General features: G+C 39.2%; 2 protein-coding genes and 1 long non-coding RNA gene across 6 annotated transcripts in view; 2 read left to right on the forward strand and 1 right to left on the reverse strand.

Annotated features, from left to right (window-relative positions):
- The first annotated feature begins 3315 nt into the window (after positions 1-3315).
- The window catches only part of LOC106082589 (cellular tumor antigen p53), a 48034-nt gene continuing 25230 nt past the window's right edge, over positions 3316-26119 (forward strand). Inside the window, exons 1-6 of one of the 3 annotated variants that reach the window (XM_013245201.2) lie at positions 3316-3648; positions 3719-4054; positions 4164-4526; positions 23303-23431; positions 23516-23552; positions 23618-23644. In XM_013245201.2, coding sequence (XP_013100655.2) covers positions 3921-4054; positions 4164-4526; positions 23303-23431; positions 23516-23552; positions 23618-23644 — 690 coding nt within the window. In that variant the 5' untranslated portion in view covers positions 3316-3648; positions 3719-3920. Of the gene's footprint in view, positions 3649-3718; positions 4055-4163; positions 4527-17205; positions 17382-23302; positions 23432-23515; positions 23553-23617; positions 23645-26119 lie in introns of those variants that run through there. The other 2 variants (XM_013245202.2, XM_013245203.2) reach the window with 2 other exon arrangements.
- On the reverse strand, positions 7194-12808 carry LOC131994925 (uncharacterized). 2 transcript variants are annotated; one of them, XM_059362092.1, is made up of 2 exons: positions 12290-12808; positions 7194-7428 (listed from the first exon to the last, which is right to left on the reverse strand). In XM_059362092.1, the coding sequence occupies exons 1-2, from the start codon at positions 12766-12768 to the stop codon at positions 7398-7400; spliced, it is 510 nt and encodes a 169-aa protein (XP_059218075.1). In that variant the 5' UTR covers positions 12769-12808; the 3' UTR covers positions 7194-7397. The 2 variants fall into 2 exon arrangements, with proteins under 2 accessions (XP_059218075.1, XP_059218076.1); XM_059362093.1 differs by having other exon boundaries at positions 7196-7428; positions 12468-12808.
- LOC131994926 (uncharacterized) lies at positions 9536-12890 on the forward strand. The gene is made up of 3 exons (XR_009396967.1): positions 9536-10187; positions 10250-10650; positions 12802-12890. It is a non-coding gene; the product is annotated as an uncharacterized LOC131994926 (long non-coding RNA).

Genomic DNA, 26119 nt, shown 5'->3' on the forward strand with positions numbered 1-26119 from the left:
ATTTTTCTTTATCGAACCGACACCGTTAATTAACGAAAAACAAGTAAGAGCGTGCCAAGTTCGGCCGGGCCGAATCTTATATACCCTCCACCAAGGATCGCATTTGTCGAGTTATTTGTGCGGTATCTCTTTTTAGACAAACAAAGAATAATGAATAAGAATTGTTTAGCTATTGGAGATATATCAAGTTATAGTCCGATTCTGACCATAAGTGACCTGTAGACCATAGTAGAAGTCATAGGGCAATATTTCAGTCCATTTGGATAAGAATTGTGTCATGTAGGGTCTTAAGAAGATCGGTTTATATGGGAGTTGTATCAGGCTATAGATCGATTAATACCATATTGAACATGTATGTTAAAGGTCATGGGTCAAGCCGTTGAGAATTTTGCCTCTAGAGGTTTATATGGCAGCTATTGGGTTGCCCAAAAAGTAATTGCGGATTTTTTGAAAGAAAGTAAATGCATTTTTAATAAAACTTAGAATGAACTTTAATCAAATATACTTTTTTTACACTTTTTTTCTAAAGCAAGCAAAAAGTAACAGCTGATAACAGACAGAAGAAAGAATGCAATTACAGAGTCACAAGCTGTGAAAAATTTGTCAACGCCGACTATGTGAAAAATCCGCAATTACTTTTTGGGCAACCCAATATATCAGGTTATATATCGATTTGCGCCATACTTAGCAGAGATATTGGAAGTCATAACAAAACACCTCATGCAAAATTTCAGCCAAATCGGACGAGAATTGCGCCCTCCAGCGACTCAAGAAATCAAGGTCCAAGATTGGTTTATATGGCAGCTATACCAGGTTATGAACCGATTTTAATCATACTTAGCACAGTTGTGCTAAATTGCAGCCAAATCGGATAAGAATTGCGCCCTCTAAAAGCTGAAGAATTTAAGACCCCAGATCAGTTTATATGGCAGCTATGTCAGGTTAAGAACCGATTTAAACTATACTTAGCGCAGTTATTGGAAGTGATACCAAAACACCACGTACAAAATTTCAGTCAAATCGGACGAGAATTCCGGCCTTTAGAGGCCCAAGATCGGTTTATTTGGCAGATATATCAAAACATGGACAGATTTGGCCCATTTACAATCCCAACCGACCTACACTAATAAAATTTCAAGCGCCTAGCTTTACTCTTTCGAAAGTAAGCGTGTTTTCGACAGACAGACAGACGGATGGACGGACGGACCGGCATGGCTAGATCGACTGAAAAAGACATGACAATCGAGAATATTTATAAATACTTTATGGGGTCTTAGACGCATATTTCGAGGTATTAACAACAGAATGACGAAATTAGTATTCCCCATCCTACGGTGAAGGGTATAAAAATTGATTGATTAGGTTATTCCATAATCTAAGCTTACCGACAAGGCGTATTTATAAGGCCGCATCGGCGAATTTCTACAACAAACCTTTTTTTTGGGAACTTGATATGTGAAATTTGGGAACAGGGCGAAGAAAATTCAATTCGCCTTAACATTTAAAACTTTTATTAATTTTTGAGTGTCAAGCAAAAAAAACAAATTTAAAAATTTTCCAGATTTGTATTAGCTTTAGAGGATTTACCCACAAAACCACCAAGATGGCAGGTTTAAATAGTTTTCACTAGGTTATTGTGGCGGTAAAATAGCTACCAAGTGAATGCCTTTAACCACCCACGGTAGACCAGGATAGTTTTGGCTCATTTCCAAATGGGCTGGGATTAATAAATCCCAACTTCATAGACGTGTGTCTCGATTATAACCAGGGACCACACATTACACGGGTCAAATGCATGACTCTTTAGTGGACATGAGGATTCCTTCTGGATTGAGTTCATACGACGCTGATGAGCAGGATATTTAGCGTTCCACTAGCAAAGGGCTCAAATAGGAATATTGTGACCAGAGCTCAAGGACGGGTTTTGTACCCCTGTTTCATGCTCTTGCATATTCGTGGCATTTTGAAAGGTAAGGGGTAAAAGTTTGTTGGCTACGAGGATGACGTTTTCATCTTGGTGTGTGGTTGTGTCAAGATTTGCTAAAGGGGTTGACGTACATCACCGAAAGATAAAGTTGGTGATATTCCCCAATATGAGGTAACTTGGTGTGTTCAGGGGACCCCTCCAAGATGGGTGGAGCTACCGTTCTCACTACGGATAGGGTTCCTGACAAGCAATCGCAATGTCAGGATTTTGACGTCGCGCTGGACTCATGGCGGACTTACGCATTATAGACGGTTAAGCACCTATTGTGGCACTGCCTGAAATTGCAGGTAGGTGAAGGACTATGGCTAAACGAACACCTTTTGTCCTTTCTAAATTATTATCGCGCACATAGTCCTTTCGCCATTCTTGACTACAATAGGGGGCTTGAAATGGTAGATTGAAGGGAACTTCTTCAGCCCGCCTTGCCCCCTTTATTCTCATGCATGGCTTTGGCTTCTTATCTTCTTCTCGGGCTATCGGACGGCCATGACTAAGTCGAGTCAGGAGGAACTTCTGCTTCAAATTACACATTTTATCACAGCCACAGTAGAGGTGCATGGCACAGTTTGCGTTTTTATAAAAAATTCGACATCAATGCTCGCTTTATTAATCAGTTCCATGCTAGAACCTAAAATACTGAACTGGATTCCTTAGAAAGCTCTGCATTCAACTTTGGATGTAATTCGGCACGGGTTATAGTCAACCAATAGTCATATTTCGTATTTTACTTATTGGGATCAAAAGGAAACAAATTGAGGAAATGAGTTTATCTACAAAAAAAAAATCTCCCTTGTAGCAAGGGATAGCGGTTAAAGTACATACATCTGCCACGACTGTTCTCAACTTCTTTTTGGGGCGCTTTAGTCATACCAGCGACTAACATATTTGCAGGGATATAGGCCATAAAATAATTTTTCAGTTTTGTTTTGTCGCTTAACCTTATTTCCTGCAATTAACACAAATACATTGAAAAGTAAATGTTTGCGTGGAATGCATGCGGCGATGTATGTACACATAACCAAATCGTTAATTTAAAAGTATATATAACCGATGCATTCAACATCTATGGTTAATTCAGATAATTTTAGCTATTAATATGATTTAATTTTAACATACACTTTATTTATATTGAAAAACACTGCATTTTTAAAAACGTATTCGAGTTATTTAGCCGTTTGATAGTGTTGTTACCCCCTAATCATGGGACACATGAGAAGAAATACAACCCTGCTGTTCTGCCAGCTGAGCTTTGCACACAAGTACACCTGATATGAATTTTGCAAAACCTCTTTCCTCACCCTCTTAAAAATACACAACCGTTCGATCTTCAACAAGTTGATCCACATACCTTTATTTCTTTTCTGCCGGTCGGATGTTCATTTCTTTTGTTCTCATTGGTGTTTGTCGGTTTGTCTTAGATTTTGTGAGTTAAAAGTGCAATTATTTGCTGCAATTTTGGAATAAAAATTAAAATATCTATATTTGAAGTGATTTATCGACAATTTGTTTAAAGTGTAAAATTCTAACAATTACAAAACTTCTTGCGTAGAAGGGCATGAACGTTTTTGCTTCAATTGAAGCTTGCATTTGTGTATTGAGTGAGCAAGGCGACAGTTTTTAACTGCCGGGGCTTCATAAATCAATGCAAATAAGAGTGATTTGTAAGAAAATGTTCGATTCTTTTTAATCAAATATTGAATTTAAACTCAAATTCTTTTCTTATGGCAAAAGTTTCCGTTGCAAGTTTGGGAATTTCATCACAATCCACAACGGCAGGACTTGCAGAGCCCCAACTGCAACCACAACATAAAAATCAAAGTGGAGCCGTAGCCAACAGCTCAGTTGCGGGGGGTGGTGAAACAGAAGGAGACGACAACAAAAAATCCAGTGTATTGGAGCAGGTTTTCAATCGTGGACGTCGTAGGGTAGCAAGATGATGCTTCAAACAGGCTGCAATGATGCTGAGCTAAATGATGCTTGCAGCACACCAAATTATTTGTGCCATAGAAATACTCCCAATGATGAGGAGGCGGGAATTGGAAATTTGGACAATCTTTGCAGTATAAGGTAAGTATTTCAGGTTCATAAATATGTATACCCTTAATGTGCATATGTTTGTGCAGTTATAAAAACGATGCTGTACATCTTTTTTAAATTTTTGTGTTGCCAATTGCAGCTTCGAAGATTTGCTCTCTCACCAGTGTCAAGGTGAAAGCACGCTTCCTCCTGTAGAAACGGTTCTACCTCGTTATGAATATATTAATGCCACCACCACCTCCATAACTCCACCACCTTCGATACCTTCTCCTTCTATATTTGCTCCAAACACCTTCGACCTTGTCACAACAAACACAACACAACCTCATACTCAACATAATCATATTAACATAAAACCCATGACGAACCCAAACATGCTTTATCAAATTAGTGCCAATGCGAACCCAAACATGATTCAGCCTCAACAATTCAATCATATGCGTTCAACCAACAACATATCATCCACAGGTGTTCAGCTGTTAAATGTTGTGGATCATAATTTGTGAGTATTTGTTTTGATTATCTACTTTATTAGTTTTGTTGTGGTTTATATTTGTTGGTTTTTTTCTTTTTCATTCCTTATTGTTTGCTTCGCTGAGTTGTATGCGAGTATTTTTCTGCATTTGCAATCGTAACACATTCCGTTTAATTTAAAGTGGAATTAAATATGGACACTACGGGATTTCTAATTTTCCCCAAGTTATTTAAAATAACTATAGTTGAATGAAGTTAATGTTTAAACGTTGTGTTCTCAAGAGGATCTTATGTTATTGCATTTAGCGATTAGAAATGGCAGCCGGTTGTATGTACCGGATTGACTCGATGGATTTCATCATCGGCAAGGGCTGTCGCCTCAGCAACAACAACAAAGATTTACATTTTGTTTATCGACGAGCTCTTTTTTTGGGAGTGAAAATAATTATAGGTCCCACTTTCACACATCCTTCCCCCTTGAAAAAAAAACTTAAATCACATTGTTGGCAAAGTACCGCTGACAGATATGTGAGTGTCGAAGGCGTAACGACTTTGACCATTTCACATTTGACAGTCCTTACAGACATCCACATTTAATGCACAATTCAAGAGCAGAATTAGGGTCCTAAAAACGCTTGTGACAACATAGTATAATATAATTAACGGGTCAGTTGTAAACTATGCAGTAACCTGGTTGAGATCAAAGAGTTATTAATAAGGCAATAGATAACTCTTTGGTTAAGACCCATATTTGAGACCATTTATGGGACACAAAGCAGTCCTTGTGCTGTGCAATTCGGGAAATTCGGAACCACCGTAGCGTATTATTACTTCTTATTTTCATTTTAAATATAGGTGATAGGAGGCCACCTATGACGCTGAACACCTGGGTTCGAATCCTGGCGAGATCATCAGAAAAAATTTTCAGAGGTGTTTTTCCCCTCCTAATGCTGGAAACATTTGTTAGGTGCTATGCCATGTAAACTTCTCTCCAAAGAGGTGTCGCACAGCGGCACGCCGTTCGGACTCAACTTTAAAAAGGGGGTCCCTTATCATTGGGCTTAAACTTGAATCGGACTGCACTCATTGATATGTGAGAAGTTTGCCCCTGTTCCTTAGTGGAACAGGGACGGGAATACTGCATATTGATCCAGGAACTCTGCGACTAAGGTGCAGTGTGTTCAGGAGGATCTTGATCTTTGTCGAGTAGGTCAGGACATACATCCTCAACGTTTGTATTGCTTGATGCGACTGCTTCTGCTGCACCGTAATTGAGCCAGAACTACTCTGGTTTGCAAAGGGAGGTTCATTTATTCAGATGCAACGGATGTCTGTATGAAACCGGATGGTTGATACATGTTGAAAATTTTAGAGATGTGGTCTGATCGCAATAAACTGAAGGGATACCAGGAAACGTCATTTACCAGACCCGGCGATGCAGATGTCTGGCGACCTACTGTAATCATCCATAATTCTATTAGGGCCATTAATTCATTAATCTTATATCCGAACAAAAGTTGACAGATGCCACTCTTATAATCAGGTGTATATACCGCCAAACGGCTTTTAAGATAAGGAATTCGTAGGGAACGAAAGCGTGAAGCGGTGCGGAGTGGTCAAAGCACCGCTCCGGCTCTTACTCCCATCCGCTTCGAATACCCGATTATGGTAACATATACCTTGTATGAATCGAGGATTTTCTACTAAAATTTTATTTGCAAATCGATTTTTAATCAGTTAGTTATTAATAAGTTCAACCTTAGAGCCAACAACATTGGCTTATTGCAGATATATCTATTTTCCTTGCGCTAATATTTTATTCCAGCATATACTTTGCTTTCATTTTTAACATATCAATACCAAGTTCTGGAAATTTTACATAAAAATCATGCCATTCTTCTCTCTTGCACATATCATCGATGTTTTCCAATATAAATTCCAACGAACGTGTTTTTAAGTCATTGTCGCTGTGTTGATATGCCAAAATGGCAATGGAAATAGCGTTATCCTTTGTGATGTGTTGTCCAAGTTCGTCGCTACACATTTTTTTAAGATTCTTCAAAGAGTATTTGTCCGCTGCTACCAACAGATCTTGAGCCATTGCTTGAATATTGGGTGATTTGCCAGTATAAATGAAATGCAACATTTCTTTTACGGTGCTTTCGCTTAGATCGTCTATAATCACGCGATTTGACATGTTTTCCTGCATGTCTTTATGCTCGAACATGGCCGCAAATACATCACTTCGCAGAGACAATATCACTTTGTGTGCCCTTAATTCTTTTTCACCCACCACAAGTGCTATATCACTGTGTTGACTAGTTTCCAGCAGCTTGGATAAATCCTCCTGCTCAATAGGTTTGGTAGACCAAGCTGGTATGTCCTCTATACTGTTTATTATGTGTAATAAACATAGTATTGTTACAGTGGAGTATGGGCTCTTGAAGCTGAAATAAGCTGATTTCATAGACTCTGTAGAGACGTACGTGTTTCCCAGTATGGCGGAATACACATTTTTTCCACTGCCGCCAAGAATTTCTGTCCCATCCTTGCACCGTACACAATATCTCATACTGTAGTGAACTTCTGGACGATTACTGGAAACCAACCATGGTTGTAAGTATATCAAACTACTCTCCGATTTTAGAATACTTATACACCATTTCTCATTCGCGTTGTTTTTCGATGAAAATTTTTTTTTTTTTTTTGGACTTTCAGAAAGAATGGCGGAGACAAGTCTCACATATGCCAGGTTATATCCAGGAGCAGCCGTCCACACTGCCAAACTTAAACGATATCACAAAGTGATGTAGGTGCTAGATCCTCCAAAAAGCTCGTATTAATTCCAATTATATGCTCCTTTTTCGTCAAGAAGTGTTGAAAGTGGTTGAGTCTATCGTCAAGATTGTTGTACGTCGAGGGTGCTTATGCTATTAATCGAGAAGATGCAATAGAAAAAAATTAGCATCTAAATATCACATTCGCCCAAGAGGGCATATATCACAGATCCATTAAACTACTGCAAGTAAAGTGGTAAGGTGAGTGTACAATGAGATGGTGGTATGGACAAAAAAAGCATCAAATAAAGAAGCGAAACATGTAACAGCATACATGAAGCGATCAGATTCATTCATCAAACATCAATTTTGGCTTCTTGGATGAAGCACAATAAACATTTATATTCAGGTACTTGTTTACACTCAAGCAGGTCCTTGAGATTGGTATATTTACTAAAAATACTAAAACGAGATCGCAGTGAGCGATATTTAGGGCACTCAAAAATCATGTGCCCCACAGATTCCCGACAGCCACATTTGTCACAAAAGCATGACAAACCGGGGTTAAATCTATGCAAATAGGTTTTATCATAGGTGTGTCCTGTAAACATTCTATTAAGTATCTTTTTCTCCGCAGGTTCCAAGTCAGCCCCTAGGAACCAGGGACGGGAGGGAATATCAGGAAACAGCTCAAAGAACTTTCTGCCTTTTTCAGTAGATTTCAAACGATAGTCACGATTCCAAATATCATATATCTCATCCTTTATACGCCTTAACCCTTCCTCGAGGGTGTAATCAAAATTAACAGGGGCACCAAAATCTGCTGCATACTTAGCCAGCCAGTCAGCAGTCTCATTGATTTTAATACCAACGTGGGCAGGTGTCCATACAATATGGCATTTGTTGATATTAGAGAAATTCAGCTTCCGAAAAATTCCAGCAACAAGGTGATTCTTCGTACGAGGGGCACTCAGCAGTTTGCAGGCATTTAGACTATCCGTAAAGACAACAAATTCACAGCAGCCATCCTCCACCGCAATCTCAACTGCCTTAAACAGCGCTATTAACTCAGAGAAGAGGCTTGACGTCTTCCCCTGAATTCTAAACAGGAACCGCTGATCCCGCGTGGCATTAAAAACGGCGCATCCAGCACTCCCAGCTTTCACCGATGCATCCGTGGCAAACACAACAAAACCATCATCTTTATACTCCGCTATCTCTTTGCAATACATTTTCTGAAAAATCTCTTTAGCAACATTGGCTCTGTCTCCACAAACAATCGAAGACCGCACCGTCAGACTGACAGGCCTGCACTCTTCCTCTACAACGGAAATCACATCAAAAATCTCATGAAACATGTGATAAACATGACTATAGCTGGAGCGTACATACGGGTTTTCCGCAACCATTGCGTATAAATCTGGGTTCATAGATTTCACTCTTAATAACTCCCTAGCCGTCAGCCACAAACTGCGCTCCGCGGCAGGCATCTCATTTGCAAGGGCATAGATAACATGAATTGGCGTAGAGGGCGTCACTCCCAAACATCTTCTCAGAGTGGCATTCTGAGTTGTCATAATCTTCTTATTTATACTCATCGGAGTATGGGCTGCAGTAGCCCTCGCATACTCCAGCTTCGATCTTATCAGAGAACGATATAGATTAAGAGCTACGGCCGGATCCAGACCTCCCTTAACAGGTGTCAGAAATTTAAAAACATTTTTTCTTGACTCAACTTCCTTGGCAATTCGCGTGTAGTGGTCTTTAACGGATAACGATGCAGTTATCGTCCTTCCTAGATACTTAAGGGTCTTGACTTGTTGAATCACAGCTCCATTAACAGACAGGCTCACCTTCTTCCTGCTGCCCTTCGCCAGGTACATAATCTGGGATTTATCCGCCTGAAAGGAAAGATTTAATTCTTTGCATAGATCATAAAAGGCTTGCACCTTCGTCTGAAGCTTCTTCTCCGCTTCATTAAAGTCTTTATCAAACACCATTATCAAGAAATCATCCGCATACTGGTAAACCAAGCTAGACCGATCTTCTATTTCGTGTAGGTTCTTCGTGTAAACATTAAATAGCAGCGGGGATAAACAGCTCCCTTGCGGCAGACCATCGACAACAGTGGTTGTGCTTTTGCCAAGACACAAAATCCTATTTGACAAAAAATTGCGTATCCACGCTATATAATGCATCTCCAAACCACAACCAACCAAAATCTTGCTCAGTACCTCAATCTTGACACAGTTATAAGCATTAGCGATGTCTAGGGCCACAATCATAACTTTAAAACCATTCGCCTTAAGAACCGCAGTACGGTGCAATAAATCATTAACACAGGATGAGGTAGACCTCCCACTCCTGTATGCAAAGCATCGCTCAGGCAAGAAACCCATAGCCTCCAGAAAGCAAGCAACCTTATCCTTAACCATAAGATTAATCATTTTCAGGAAGACAGCTATTAAAGAGATTGGTCTGAAATTCCTATAATCCTTCAAATCTTTGCCCGGCTTAGGCACCGGCACAATCTTGATCCTTCTCCAGCCATCTCTGATTAGATTATTCGCAAAGCAATTATTAAGGGCAGTAAACAGCACGCTCTTAGAGATATCCGGAAGTGCTTTGATCATGTCATACGTAATGCCGTCACAGCCACCAGCCGACGCCTTTCTTTTGCCATTCAGCACTCTCTCAAAATCCTCATATTCAAACTTTACAGCCCTAGGGCACACCAGATCCATTACAGCTACATCATCATCACACGGCACTTGTTCCTTGAGAAATTTCAAATATGCCTCATTATTTTCAGCATTCCACGAGCTGGTAGCACCGATCTTGCGCCTCCCAACCACATTTTTAACGAAATTCCAAGCCTGTTTCGTTCCCGGGTCAGCATTCAGACCAGCCAGGTTAGCCTTAAAACTTTCTCTCTTTGCATTTGATACTGCCAACTTCCACTCTTTCCTAGCAGTGCTCGCCGCTTCAATATTCTCCAGCGTAGGATATCTTTGACATTTCTTAAAGGCAGCTTTTTGAGATCTAAATAAGACATCCAAGTTCTTCTGCCACCAGAACTTGGGAACCCTGTTATCTTTAATCTTGAAAGTAGCACTATTTATTTCATTCAAAAAGGACTTTTCAATCTCATCCATATCAGGCCCAAAAGAAGTTCGACTTAAGGCGTCCGCCAGCAAATTCTTCGCTACAAACTTGCCATAGGAAATCCTATCCGACTTGATTGTAATCTCAATAGGAAAGTGATGGCTTCCACCAATTAAAAAGGATAAAGTGCTCCATTCCATCTCCGACGCACCATTAGCAAAACAAAGGTCTAAAACAGTACCATTATCATCAGCCAAGGATCTCTTGTAGGTATGTGCACCATTATTAAAGCAAATAAAGCCAGCATTGTCAGTTAGCTGCTGCAGGATCCGACCTTTAGGCATGGTGACACTGTCACCCCAAGCCAGGCATCTCGCATTAAAGTCACCAAGCAATACAACATCATTCAAAGTCTCCAGGTAGTTCAAAAGAGTCGACATCTCAAGCTCGAAAGCAGGAACCGATATAGACGGAGGACAATAAACAGCACAAAAGACAAAGTTCTTCTTCAAGTTCAGAGTTTTGACAATCACAATATCCAAGTCAGTAACAAAGTCTAAAGTTTTAAAACTAATATATTTTCTTAGGCCAATGGCCACGCCTCCGTAGCCATCACCACGTTTCTTTTCCGCCAGGTTAAAGTTAAAAATTTTATTATTCTTGTTAACGTCATCATGAGAAAAAGTCTCACATAAGCAGCAAATATCAAAACCATCCTTGTTTAGCAAATATTCTAATGTAGCTTTGTTCTTCTTCAGCGATTGCACATTATACTGTAATATTTTGATTGTCATTGTTACTGGCCGTAGAAATCAACTGAACATCATTACTAATTCCAACTTTATTAACACGCTCTGAAAAATGCCTGACAGCCACCAGGCCCGCATCACTGCCCACTTGCGTAAAATGATCCCGCATAAATTTCAGCAGCTCTTGCATGATCTTCTCCAGCTCACTCACCCTGCTGTAGCCAGGGTACTGGTATACTGGCTGAGAGGGAGACACCTCATCAAACATTCTCGGATGTATCTGCGCGCCCTGCGCCACAACCACCTCCTTACGCGCATTAGAAACCTTCTTCGCAACCGCATTATACGCCCACGGCGTCAAAATCCTGTTAGACTCTCTGACTCTATCTCTAACATTTCTTCCTCCCCCTTGCATCTGCGGGAAATCCTCATTGTCCATCAGCTCCTCAAATCTATTAGTTCTTACTTGTCCAAACGAATCCAAAACCTCCGACCTCGACATCTTGTTCTCAGCCATCAACTTGTTGATCCTTGTCTCTTTCTGCCAAACTTGGCACACATCTCTGTTAGACGCCAGATGGCCAGTCTTCCTACAGAGCACACACCTGATGATCTCACAGTCTCCTCCGCATTGATCGCCCTCTACGCCACATTTCAGACATCTTCTGCTGGACTTACAGCCCATCTCCAAATGCCCAAGCCTTCCACACTTCCTGCATTGCCTTACACTCGGATAGAACGTATGCACCATTGTCCTCGTATAATTCACCTTCACATCTCTTGGGAGTGCACCCCCGCTAAAACCAACCTTCACCGACCCAGTAGGAATCATCCTTGTTCTATCATCCAGATCTCTTCTAGTGAACCTCTGTACAGACATCAATTTAAGAGGGGAATCCTCTATTGCTAAGCATCTTCTTACATCAGCAGCAATTTCGTCCTCAGTAATCGACAGAGGTACATCCCTGAGCACACCAAAAGTTTCCACAAAATTACGTGGAATGAACGCCTTCAAATTCCTCTCAGCCAATCTCTTGTTACTAACAAACTTGTTGGCTGCCACCGCAGTAAAGAACTTTATCTTATACATTGTACGCCCCACATCCTTAATCTCATCAATGCCATCACTAGCAGAAATAATATCTTTAATTTTCTCGTACAGATATAAACCATTTCTTCTTCTCGTATTTCTAATTTCATCAGACTTTGATGTATCGACAAGGACAGCAAAGTCACCAACATGCCCCTCATTATAAGTAATTATCACATTCTCCTCTGTTCTTCTTCTCTTATTCTGCATATCATCTTCCCCCTCCCGTCCTCTAGATACCCCGTTACCTGTTTTAGCGGCATCCTTCCTTCTACTTCCAGTCGCAGCACTCACACCAGCACACATCTCACCACTCATACCACTAGCAACATTGCTTTCCAATATCTTGTCGCAGCTCGCACCAACACTTCCAATACTCCCAACGGTACATTCAATAGCAGCACCCTCAGCAATCATTTCACTTGCACACGCTTCATCCATATTTTCCTCAAGCATTCTCCTATTGACATCATACAATTTCTCCTTAGTCTTAATCGACTTGAAATTATCAGACACCACATGCGCCAAAATGAGCGGCTTAGCCGCCATGGCGCTTTCTTTCTTCTTCACTCCCAACGACAGCTTCCTGGATTCACACCACTCCAGCAGAAGCCTCCACCAACAGCCACACCACAGACCAAATTCCTCCAAAAGCCACTCAGCACCACACGCTTAGCAAAATCACGCTTCCAGAACAAAAGATACCAGCACGAAAAAGTACAAACGTGTGTGTATGTAAGTGTGTATATGTGGTTGAAACAGTAATATTCGCAAAGACCAAAGAAAACGATGTACACTCACTGACAGCCAAATACGTAATGGATGAAAATTTTGGTGATAATCTAACTCCGTGTATGAAAGATAGATATTGCAAATTTTTAAATTCCCATGCAAAGAGGATCTTGTCCACATTCACTGCGGTGGTATGTATGTGAGTAGGCGGATATGCCTTTATTTCTTCCTCTACCGTTAACTTTTGTTTGTTGTTTGTAGACATGATCCGTTTTCGAGTACTAAGAAAATAAAGTAATAAAATAATTAAATTCAAAGACCTATTCCAAGTTGGAATTAAAAAGTCGATTACGAATTTAAAGACAAAAGACTGAATTTTTGGAATCGAGTAACCGACTTTTGGTGGAAAATTTCAATTGATCCTATTTTTCTTAAGTGGTGTATACATTATTCAACAAGTTTGGCATACAAGCAGCGTTACCGTTGTGCCACTTTGGTATCAAATTTGAGACTTTTTTCGGATGATGCCACTTGTGCGCCACTTTTATATTTTGATAGTAAATGCCATACTTTTAACATTTTTGCGCTACTTTTCCATCTCTTTGTGCCACTGACAACTATGTAGCGATTATCTTTTGTTTGTCGTCCAACAAATCGCATATAAATGTTAAATTTTTCGAAAAATTTAAATTTTTGGAGCTGAATGAAAGTAACTGGAAAAGAAGTTTGTATATGTTTGTGAAATATATCACCCACACCGCAACTCTTTAAAACATTTATTATAAAACCAACATATATATGTACTGTAGTTCATAGATCGATTTTGCGAAGACCTTCGTCCGTACAACTTTGAATTTGGCTTTTTGGTTACAAAAAGTCTTGACAAAGAAATTTGTGTGCGTGTGTGTATACGTGTGCGTACATGAGCAGAAAATATGCGAGAAAAAACATAACAACAAAGAGAATGGAAAAAAATTGTCATCTTAACACCGTCAAACCTATTAACAGCTGTTTGCGTAAGGCCACCTTTTTAAATCCGCCTTGGATTTGGATTGAGCGAACTTATCTTGTATACACCTTTTTTATGTTATTTGTAAAACAACTGAATTTTTTGTTTTTGTTATACACGTTTTATTTTTGTTTTTTTTTTATGAAAAATATTGTGCTAAACTTTGCACCAATTTAAACAATTTTTTTGTGTTATTTATGTAAAAAACAGAAGGTTCACTGAATGCTTTTGTTTTTGTTACTCCTAGTTTTTTTGTTCGTTTTTTTTTTAATAAAAACAAAAAAAAAATCACAAATTTTTGTGCCACTTTTCAAAAAAAAAAAAAAAAATAAGTGGCACTTATTTTTTACAAATGACACTTTTTGTGCCACTATTTGAAAATTACCAACGGTAACACTGCATACAAGTTATACAGAATGACACAAACAGCCACACAATTGGTGTTTTATTTTAAGTGTGGTGCCAAGGCGGATTTAAAAATGTGGTCTCACGCGATCAGCTGCTAGCAGCCGGCCAGATTTGACGGTATAAATATGATAGATTTTTGTTTGCATTCTCTTTGTTGTAATCTTCTTTCTCGCATATCAGCAGGATTCAGTGAATCCTGTATTATCTGCACAAATTTCTTTGTGTGTTGGCAAAACGTCGATCAGCTTGATGACAAAATGGCGGATTGCATCATATGATTTGTTCTTGTTCTACAAAAGAGACCACCTTTAATTGTTTCGCGATGGTGTGGTACTATATTCGCTTTTTTTCATGATTACTTTTTTATATAATAGATTTTGAAGCAAAAAAACTTGCTGACTTCCTTCAGTAGGACATTTCCTCATTACTATTGGAAAATATTCATAAAAGTATTATGTTATCATTGTTTTTTTTTTTACCTGTGAAACACGAATATAGTATCAGCCTTTCGTCAGCGGTAGTTATCCCTTCCCAGTGTTGGCGACAACTTAAGCAGAGTATTCTGTTCAGCTTTCAGAATTTTTGCGAAAAACTTTAAGGGCAGTTATTGTTATTGTAGCCACATTTGCATGTGGAGGAGGCGATCCTCCTGTAGTGCTCACAGCCATGACATAATTACCAGGTAGTGTACCTTTAACAGCTGAATAAAATTTTTTCTCGCGAAGTGCACTATCTGTCAACGAGTAATGGGTGTGTCTGTGTGTTTTATAAAGGGTGATTTTTTTGAGGTTAGGATTTTCATGCATTAGTATTTGACAGATCACGTGGGATTTCAGACATGGTGTCAAAGAGAAAGATGCTCAGTATGCTTTGACATTTCATCATGAATAGACTTACTAACGAGCAACGCTTGCAAATCATTGAATTTTATTACCAAAATCAGTGTTCGGTTCGAAATGTGTTCAAATTTTGACAAATTTTGTTCAGCGATGAGGCTCATTTCTGGTTGAATGGCTACGTAAATAAGCAAAATTGCCGCATTTGGAGTGAAGAGCAACCAGAAGCCGTTCAAGAACTGCCCATGCATCCCGAAAAATGCACTGTTTGGTGTGGTTTGTACGCTGGTGGAATCATTGGACCGTATTTTTTCAAAGATGCTGTTGGACGCAACGTTACGGTGAATGAACACATTTCGAACCGAACACTGATTTTGGTAATAAAATTCAATGATTTGCAAGCGTTGCTCGTTAGTAAGTCTATTCATGATGAAATGTCAAAGCATACTGAGCATCTTTCTCTTTGACACCATGTCTAAAATCCCACGTGATCTGTCAAATACTAATGCATGAAAATCCTAACCTCAAAAAAATCACCCCTTAGTTAAAAACAATGCACACAAAAACAACGAAAAATGGCGCGAATTAGTAACATACACAAAACCAGAGTTCCATTAATCACTGATTTTGACGGATAGTGCACTTAATATTTTATTGTTGGACAACTGCCACTACCTGTATATGAATATATCTTGCTTACAGCTATCCCGTTAAGGGCAGTATGCACCCCTGGCGAAATTTTCGTTACCATAAGAAATATATTGACATATCCTAAAGGTGTAGCTACATAATGTTTGTTTAACTTTTGCGCGTTGCTTTTGTGGGACTTTATCTTGACATAGCCCCCATATAGACGATCTGCTGATTTAAGGCCCATTAAAGCCATATTTATTATCCGATTTCACTGGGACGGTGAGTTGTGATAGGCCTCTCAACATCCTTATTTAATACAGTCAAGATTGGTTCATATTTGGACAAAGCTGCCATATAGACCGTTCTCTCCATTTAAGGTTCGGACAATAAATGCGCCATAATAGTAGCATTTATTGAATTAAGAAGGTTATGTAATTTGCCCAACAACAACGAATTCAACTATACAACCCTTTGGAAAATTCCATCATCTATGCGAGGCACTTAACCTTCTTACTTTATTCATGGCTGTAGCGAATTATACTCTACGCCACTATTGTGATACAGGGTATTACAACTTAGTGAATTTATTTGTAAACACCTAGAAGGAAGATGTATACCATTGATCAGTATACCGATCGATTCAGAATCACTTTCTGATACGATTTAGCTATGTAAGTCTGTCTGCCCATGTTTATTTGTATACAAAGTACGAAATTGGTTCAAATTTGGATATAGCTCCCATATATATGTTCGTCCGATTTGGACTAGCATGGCAATAATTTGGACATTTGTTAAACGATTCACACGAAAATTGGTACAATGGATTCCCTTATGACTCCCGCTATCGCTATTGAATATAATGGAAATCAGTTCAGATTTTGATATAGCTTCCATATATATTTTCGTTCGATTTTGAATAATACTCAATAAATTACTAATTTGTTAACCGATCTTCAAAAAATTTTACACAAAAGGTTTCTCTTAAAACTCTTCTGATGGCTGATGAATTTGATCGAAATTTGTTCGGTTTTAGATATAGCTCCTATATATATGCATCTCCCGATTTTCACTTTTAAGGCCTTTGCTAACGCAATCGATCTTCTCAAGAATTTGCATACGGATTTTGATCGAAATACTAGCAATCAAATTTAAGCAAATTTTAAATTCGACGACTTAGATTGCATATCGAATGTGGTGTAGTGTATCAAAAGCTCGGCTTCGCCCGACTTTAGCTTGCCTCATTGTTTTACACCAAAATTTGTGTGTGTATGGGGGGATTAACATTCTAGTTATATTAAAAATCGATAATAATCGAATATGCCGAAATCGATTTTCTATTCGATTAAAGTTGTTTACTTAACGTTTGACGCAGGCAAAGAGAACAAATAAATTTTAATACATTCATTTATTGAATATTTTACTTTTTAAAAAATATATCAAACTACAGCATAACTTTTATATACATTAAAACCATTTGGTAGAGCACTCCCCACAAAAATGCGTAAGAAGAACAACCGCAAGAGAGCACCTAAAGATGACGATGGGTGAGTTGGGGAAATCTTTGTGTTAGTTTGGTTTCACTTGCTGATAATCTTTAAAAGGCCGACCCAGACCCCAAACATTGGATGTCACAACCGTCTGTCTGTTATTTTTCCAGACCATCCAAAAGATTCTTCAAGTCTTCCCTCACAAAGATTAGTTTCCAAAAACCCGACATCCAAATTCTATGGCATTTCGGAAGTGTTGCTTTTTGTGTCTGCTGCTGTATTTCTTTTGACAGTTTTCCAGCACATAGTTCAGTTCATTCAGTGGACGCTATAGTTGTAAATAGGTGATTGGTGTGGACAGCGCTAAATTCTTTTTTGTACCAATTGTTGTTATGTGTTGTTATTATTTATGTGTTTATGGAATAAGTCAATTGGTATGTGCGTTTTTGTGAAGGACCTTCCAAACTTAACAAAATTTCTTTGTTTCCATATAGGGCGTAGCTTTGCTTCGAATTCACTTCTTAGCTAAAGTGGTTGACATAGGACAATGCTTGTTAAGGGTGATTTTGAATAGATATAGGAAAGTTTTTTATACCCACCACCGAAGGATGGGGGTATATTCATTTTGTCATTCCGTTTGCAACACATCGAAATATCCATTTCCGACCCTATAAAGTATATATATTCTTGATCAGCGTAAAAATCTAAGACAATCTAGACATGTCCGTCCGTCTGCCTGTTGAAATCACGCTACAGTCTTCAAAAATAGAGATATTGAGCTGGAACTTTGCACAGATTCCTTTTTTGTCATAAGCAGGTTAATTTCGAAGATGGGCTAAATCGGACTATATCTTGATATAGCCCCCATATAGACCGATCCGCCGATTTAGGGTCTTAGGCCCATAAAAGCCACATTTATTATCCGATTTTGCAGAAATTTGGGACAGTGAGATGTGCTAGACCCTTCGACATACTTCGTCAATTTGGCCCAGATCGGTCCAGATTTGGATATAGCTGCCATATAGACCGATCCTCCGATTTAGGGTCTTAGGCCCATAAAAGCCACATTTATTATTCGATTTTGCTGAAATTTGGGACAGTGAGTTGTGGTAGGCCCTTCGATATCCTTCGTCAGTTTGGCTCAAATCGGTCCAGATTTGGATATAGCTGCCATATAGACCGATCTTCCGATTTAGGGTCTTAGGCCCAATAGAGCCACATTTAGTATCCGATTTTGATGAAATTTGGGACAGTGAGTTGTGTAAAGCCCTTCGACTTCCTTCGTAAATTTGGTTCAGATCGGTCGAGATTCGGAATGAAAGGTGGTTTACATATATACCCGAGGTGGTGGGTATCCAAAGTTCGGCACGGCTGAACTTAACGCCATTTTACTTGTTTCTAAAAAAAAACATAAAATTCCGAAAAATTCATAAAATCTTGAAATTTGAATAGATATTGGGTTGCCCAAAAAGTAATTGCGGATTTTTCATATAGTCGGCGTTGACAAATTTTTTCACAGCTTGTGACTCGGTAATTGCATTCTTTCTTCTGTCAGTTATCAGCTGTTACTTTTAGCTTGCTTTAGAACAAAGTGTAAAAAAAGTATATATAAAAAAGTTTTATTAAAAATGCATTTACTTTCTTTTAAAAAATCCGCAATTACTTTTTGGGCAACCCAATATTTTGACCTGATATAGTCCCCTATAAACCGATCGCTCGATTGGGCTGAAATTTTAAAGGTAGTATTTGTATAGCTTAATGAATGTCCATAGCTAGATGAATGCCCTATATATTTGTAAAAGTCATAGTCAACGAAGGAGAAAAGTGCCAACCATGGTGGAGTGTAAATAAGTTTCGACTTAATTAACGAGCTTTTACTTGTTGTGCTCTCCGCCATAGGATGGGGGTATACTTATTTCGTCATTCCGCTTGCAACACATGGAAATATTGATCCGAGACCACACAAAGTATATATATTCCTGGTCGCCTTGACATTCTAATTCGTTTTAGCCATGTCGGTCCGTCTGTCGAAGGCACTGTAAGTTTCGAATGAATAAAGCTGGGCGCTTGAAATTTTTTAACAGTCCAAATCCAACAGCCGTGCCTTAATAGTCCTATGATTTCCAACAGATGTACCACGTATATTCCAAATCGGTCTAAAACTGTAAAGCTTCCATAGACGCCGATCTCCCGAATATACTTCTTAAGCCTGTAGAGAGCGCAATTCTTATCCGATTTGGCTGAACCTTTGCGCGATGACTTCTCCTATAACCCTCAAAAAATTTACTAAGTACGGTCCTAATCGGCCCATATCATATATCCATATTGGATTTTGCACGTGGTGTTTTATTGTGACTTTTAATAACTGTGGCATAAATGGACCAAATCGGTCCATAACCTGATATAGCTGGCGTATAAACTAATCTTAAGATTTATCTTCCTAAACCTCAAAAAGCCGCAATTGCCACTCGATTTAGACGAAATTTTGCACGTAAAGTTCTGCTTATAGACCGATCACCCGATTTGTATCTTGAGTCTCTATGCAATTATTATCCAATTTGGCAAAAATTTAAACGTGATTTTTCTTATGACCCACATTCCAAAATATGTTTCTTACTACCCCATGTATCTCTTCAGTACAATTTGTTGATCTACTATCAATTACATTTTATTGAACCCCATATAGCCATCGACAAATATTCACATTTTGGAAGATGTTTGGAGGGTAGGTACAACCTGCTATCACTTGGATCTCATTTTTAATACCATATTCATAATACAATCCTGAATACTTTTCATTTGAGTACCATATTATCATGATCGTCATATTTACGCCCATTTAGAAAATTGTTGGGCTTGGAGCGGCTCCTTAGCAATTGCTCCCAATTTTTTATATTCGATAACCATATTCGTACTGTACTCTCGATTACCTTTCTTTGGAGTCCCATATTGTCCCGATAGTCCACTTTTGATTTTGGGCAGTAATTTTGGGGCGGTTCGATGGCACTATCGATACTTTCGATATTTAATTTTTTGACTGAATATCGATTGACATTTTTCCGATGGGTACTATCGGAAAAGTTTTTTGTTTTTTGCAATCAAACAAAAACAAGCGATGCGACACAAAATGTATCCTTAAAGATGCATTGCGCCTATAGAGAATGCAGTTTTCATCCCCCGGCACGGGATGGCTGTGAGCACCACACAAGCTGGAACATTGAGGTTCGATCTGTGTGGTAGTCATTGCTGTCACGAGAAGCTTAGCTGCGAGCTACCGTGCGCGTCCATAGGTTACGGATAGTGGAATGCTCCATCCGGAGTAGCTGTAACTGCAGTCGCGGATAATCAGCGATATCGAGTGGAGAGTCTCAGTAAGAGGTCGGGTGGCACCGGCTCTTGCACATATACTGTGTGCCTACGATGCTCGATATGATAAGGCGAGTTATTGGCGCCTTTAAATAACCAATGGCCACCTTGTTCCCGCCTTGGCGCCTTTAAATAACCAATGGCCACCTTGCTTACCTTCAGGAACTTGACGAGGATCGCCACCTTCATATGAAAATGTGGTTACAACAAAAACAATTTTCATTCGATTAGTTTAACATTTTGTTCAATGATTTCTCATGACTTCCAACTGATTTTATTACTCCTGGTTTCATTTGGTCTGTGCATTGATATTGCTTCTATATAAATCGATCTCCTGATTTTTAGTTCTCATTTTCGCTTCAAATATAGATGGAAAATTAACGATAGTATCGATATTTGGTATTAAAACGATCGAAAATATCGAATGTTGCGGCTATCGACAGTTTGCCAGCTCTATGTTGTGGACTTGGTGCGGCGCCCTAAGTACTTGTACTTCTTGTACTTCTTCTCCCGTACTTCTACTCCCGAAAACCTTTGGTTAGAGCAATCCCATGGCAGGAGGTTGTACGTACCGGATGGACCCGATGGATTCCTTCATCTGCAAGGTCTGCCGCCTCAGTGGCCAACACACTGCTAAAAATCAACAACCTTTCATTTGAGTTCCATGTTCTCCTGATGGGCCACTTTGATTTTCTGCGGTAGTTTTGGGACGGTTTTGGGCTTGGGACGGGTCCCTAGATACTTGGACCCAATTTTTAATATTACCTCTCCAGAGGCAGGGAGGTTTAGGAGAACTGGAATCAAAGATTAAATTAAAGAAGAGGATGTTTTGGATGAAGTTACTACTTTGATAATCAATTTTGTGAAAAAAGTATACGTTCACTATAGAGAGTCCATATTTGTATACCCTACACCACTACTGTGGTACAGGGTATTATGACTTAGTGCATTTGTTGGAGGCCACCATAGCGCAGAGGTTAGCATGTCCGCCTATGACGCTGAACGCCTGGGTTCGAATGCTGGCGAGAACAATTTTCTGCGGTGATTATCCCCTCTTAATGCTAGCGACATTTGGGATTTACTGTACCATTTGGTATGGCAGCCATGTAAAAACTTCTCCACAAAGAGGTGTCGCACTGCGGTATGCCGTTCGAACTCGGCTATAAAAAGGAGGCTCCTTATGATTGAGCTTAAAAAACTTGAATCGAACAGCACTCATTGATATGTGAGAAGTTTGTCCCTGTTCCTTAATGGAATGTTTATGGACAAATTGGCATATGCATTTTTGTATTTGTTTGTAACACCCAGAAAGAAGAGAGATAGACCCACTGATGAATTTATCGATCGACTCAGAATCACTTTCTGATTCGATTTAGCTATGTCCGTTTGTCTGTCCGTCCATCCATGTTAATTTGTGTAGATTAGTATAGGCCGCAATTTCCCTCTGATCGTCTTAAAATTAGGTACAGGAATGTTTTTTGCGGCCTATTTAAATTGGAAAAAATCCATATATATGTTCGTCTGATTTAGACTAATTTGGCAGTAATGTGGTCATTTGTTAAACGATTCCATCGAAATTGCCAGGTCGACTCTCGACATTACTGGTGAATTTCATAGAAATCGGTTCAGATTTAGATATAGCGCTCATATGTATGTATATATCGCTCGGTTTTCACTTCTAAAGCTACTGCGAACGCATTTATTGACCAATCTTGCCAAAATTTTTTACAAAGCTCTCCTCGACAACTACTATAATATCTATAAAATTTTGGTCGAAATCGTTTCAGATTTAGATATAGCTCCTATATATATGTTCCTCCGATTTTGAGAAACATTGCAAAAAAAAGTTTTCATTTGTTAACAGATTTTCTTGAAATTTGGCAGGAAGGATTTTCTCTTGACTCTCAAATTGCCAGGTCGACTCTCGACATTGCTGGTGAATTTCATAGAAATCGGTTCAGATTAGATATAGCGCTCAACAACTTCTATAATAACTATAAAATTTGATCGAAATCGTTTCAGATTTAGATATAGCTCCTATGTTCCTCCGATTTTGAGAAATATTGCAATAAAGTTTTCATTTGTTAACAGATTCTCTTGAAATTTGGCAGGAAGGATTTTTTCTTGACTCTCGACATTAGTGATGAATTTCATACAAATCGGTTCAGATTTAGATACAGCTGCCATATATGTATGTCGCCCAATTTTTACTTCTAGAGCCACTGAAAGCCCATTTATTGACCAATCTTGCCAACATTTTGCATAACGCTTTCCTCGACGACAACTACATTATCTTAGAAGTTTGGTCAAATTTTCAATAATGTTGTCATTTGTCAATCGTAGTTATTACAGTTTGAACATATTTGCTCGAAATTTGATACGGATGGCTTAATAACCCATCTGAAAACATTCGCCGAGGTCCATCAAAATTGGTTCAGAATTAGATATAGCTCCCACTTTGTACTTCTAGGGTAGGTGTAGGGTATTATGCAGTCCTCACTGCCCGTAGTTGTAGTTTTACCAATTGTACCTTTTCCTATATCATGCTTGCAAGAATAATAAATGTTTTAACACAAATATTTTAAGCTGTTTTCATTTTTATTTATTTTCAGTTCAAATAATAGCGAACCAAATTCAAATACATTGGAAGCCTTACATAATATAAGCCAAATGTCGCCTGATAATGCCACAGTATATGTGTCAGATGCTTCAACAGTGGATGCTTCGGAAAATGACTTGTTGTAAGTTTGATAGCAGCTACCCTTCAATATATTTTGCTTTAGGACGTTTAAAGATTTATTTATTTTTTTACACTTTCTTCTTAGAACTGACGAACCATTTACTTACTTGCAAAATTTAAATGTAAGTAATGCTTTTCCCGTTTTTACATATTTTTATTAAAAAGCAAATTTTTCCTTTATTTACAGTCCGACAATTTGATGAAATTTAGTCAGGTAAGTTTACAAGATAAAAGAAATGCTTAAAATGATTTTAAGCAAGTGGGCTTTTAATTCAAAGTAAATCCAAAACCGAGGACATTTTAAGGCAAGAATAACCGATTTTTTCTTTCTCAACCTGATCTTTCTCAATCACACATATTTAAAAAAGCATTGCGCTCATCAGAAGCTAAAGGAGAAAAATATATCGTATAACTGTTGGTTGAGCACCTATGGAAGTGGTGCTTCACAAATTGCTCCAAAAAGTAGTCGAAAACGAGATTGGGGTTCTACTCCTATAGACTTAATATTTGCATGTTGTTGAGTATGCCGTTCGAGTGGACTGTCTTTCAGTCGAACCTCTGTATCATTACAAATGATATCCGCAACCGAAATCCTGGCAACGGGACTTTCTCATATGCATAAAAGAATGGGCAAATTGCTGTCTTTCCACAAGAGGTCTCTGATCAGGTCTCTCTTTTATAGAAATTAAAAATCGTCGCTTGTGCCATAAGCCCTATTGCGGCGTACATGGAAATCCGGCATAATTGTCGTATTTTATTCGTTTCTTATTATCTATTAATAGGCAACCCTATCGCCTGGGTTCAAATCCCGGAGTCAACATCAAACAATTTTTAGCGGTGGTTATCCCCTTACTAATACTGGCTATATTTTGGAGTCGCTATGCGGCACGCCATTTGGACTCGGCACAAAAAAGGAAACCTCTTATCATTGAGCTTAAAACTTTAATCGGACTGCACTCATTGATAAGAGAGAAATATCCCCTGTTCCTTAAAGGAATATTCATGGGAAATTTAGATTAAGATTATCTATAATTGTATATTATCGAAAACTTGCCATTACAACTTTGCACTGATATTTTATCCAGAACATCTGACTTGCACTGAATAATACAAAAAAAGTGTATCATTAAAGGTGGGGACGAGACGAGCCCATGTCAGCAGGAACATAACGTCTCCATTATGGGGAGCCATTTCTTTTTCGATGTAGGATATTACATAGGTATTTCTTAGAGGACCCCACAAATAATCGACAGAACGGGAGATTTCCGACAGGAGACGTCCCACTCCCAGATTTAGACACTTAGATTGGCGTGTATCAGTGTTTCTCTTGGGGATGAGCTTATACCTATATAAATATATGGGCATATTGGATAAGCTTTTTCTCTAATATGATGACTCACACCTCTTTTTAACTTCTCATACACTTCCTTTGAATGGTGTTTCATAATTGAACAAACCTGGCGTCCGAGTGAACTCACCTTTAGGTCGGCTACCCATTCAACTGAGTCAAACCTATAGTATACAGGGGATTAATTCGATAAATCCCATCGCGTCAATGAGTGTCGACGCAGGGCCAGAAAATTAGGTTCCACATTTGCATGTGGAGGTGGCGATCCACGTTAAGTTCTTATAGACGAGCAAGTTCGTTCTGGTCTATACGTCCGATCGCTGAGGGAAAATGATGGTCATTGGTTATTTAAAGGCGCCAACATCTAGCCTTGTTGTATCGAGTATCATAGGAACTCAGTATTTAAGCAAGAGGCGGCGCCACCCGGCTTCTTACTGTGACGCCACGCGATACCGCTGATTGTCTGCGAATGCAGTTGCGGGAACATGATGGCCATTGGTTATTTAAAGGCGCCAATAACTCGCCTTGTCGGGCGAGCATCATAGGAACTCAGTATTTTAGCAAGAGCCGGTGCCGCCCGGCCTCTCACTGAGACTCTCCGCTTGATACCGCTGATTGTGCGCGACTGCCGTTGCTGCTACTCCGTATGAAACATTCCACTATCCGCAACCTGTGGACGCCCCCTGTAGCTTGCAGCTAAGCTTCTCGTGACAGCATTGAACATTACACAAATCGGATCTCAATGTTCCAGCCTGTGTGGTGCTCACATCTATCCCGCGCCGGGACTTCTGACCTTGTCGCAAGTTGCAGTGTCGTATGCGCAGAATCTATAGAGTCTGTCAAAGGTGACCCTAAGTAATTTTGGGATAGTTGGTCGTCGATATTCGTATGCCTTCGACTATCTCATTCAACTCCTCATGCATCTCTGCTGCCTATGTGGTTGAAGATTAAAATGTCTGGCAGCGAAATAAACGGCAATATCTGCGAGGTAGTTATTCAACTTCACGCAGATATCATCATCCGAAGCAATGATCGCACAATCGTCCGCATATTATACGATCTCGACGCCGTCTGGCGGGTGTGGAATAAAGGCGAGTTCGCTTGAGTGATTTTTCACACCCGCTCGCGCGAAAAAAAATGTTACTAACGTACGCCCACGTCCGACTTTTTTATGTCGACTCACGTTCACGTACGCTCACGAGACAATCATTTTAATCCCGCACGACTCACGAGAAAATCATATCCCAATACAACATGAAAAATCTTTGACGAGTTCCAACGGGACCTCATCGTGTGTTAACACAGGTAAAATGGACCAGGTAAAAAGGCGTTAAGCTAGGC

The sequence above is a fragment of the Stomoxys calcitrans genome, chromosome 2, assembly GCF_963082655.1.
Source record: "Stomoxys calcitrans chromosome 2, idStoCalc2.1, whole genome shotgun sequence".
NCBI classification, from domain to species: Eukaryota; Metazoa; Arthropoda; class Insecta; order Diptera; family Muscidae; genus Stomoxys; species Stomoxys calcitrans.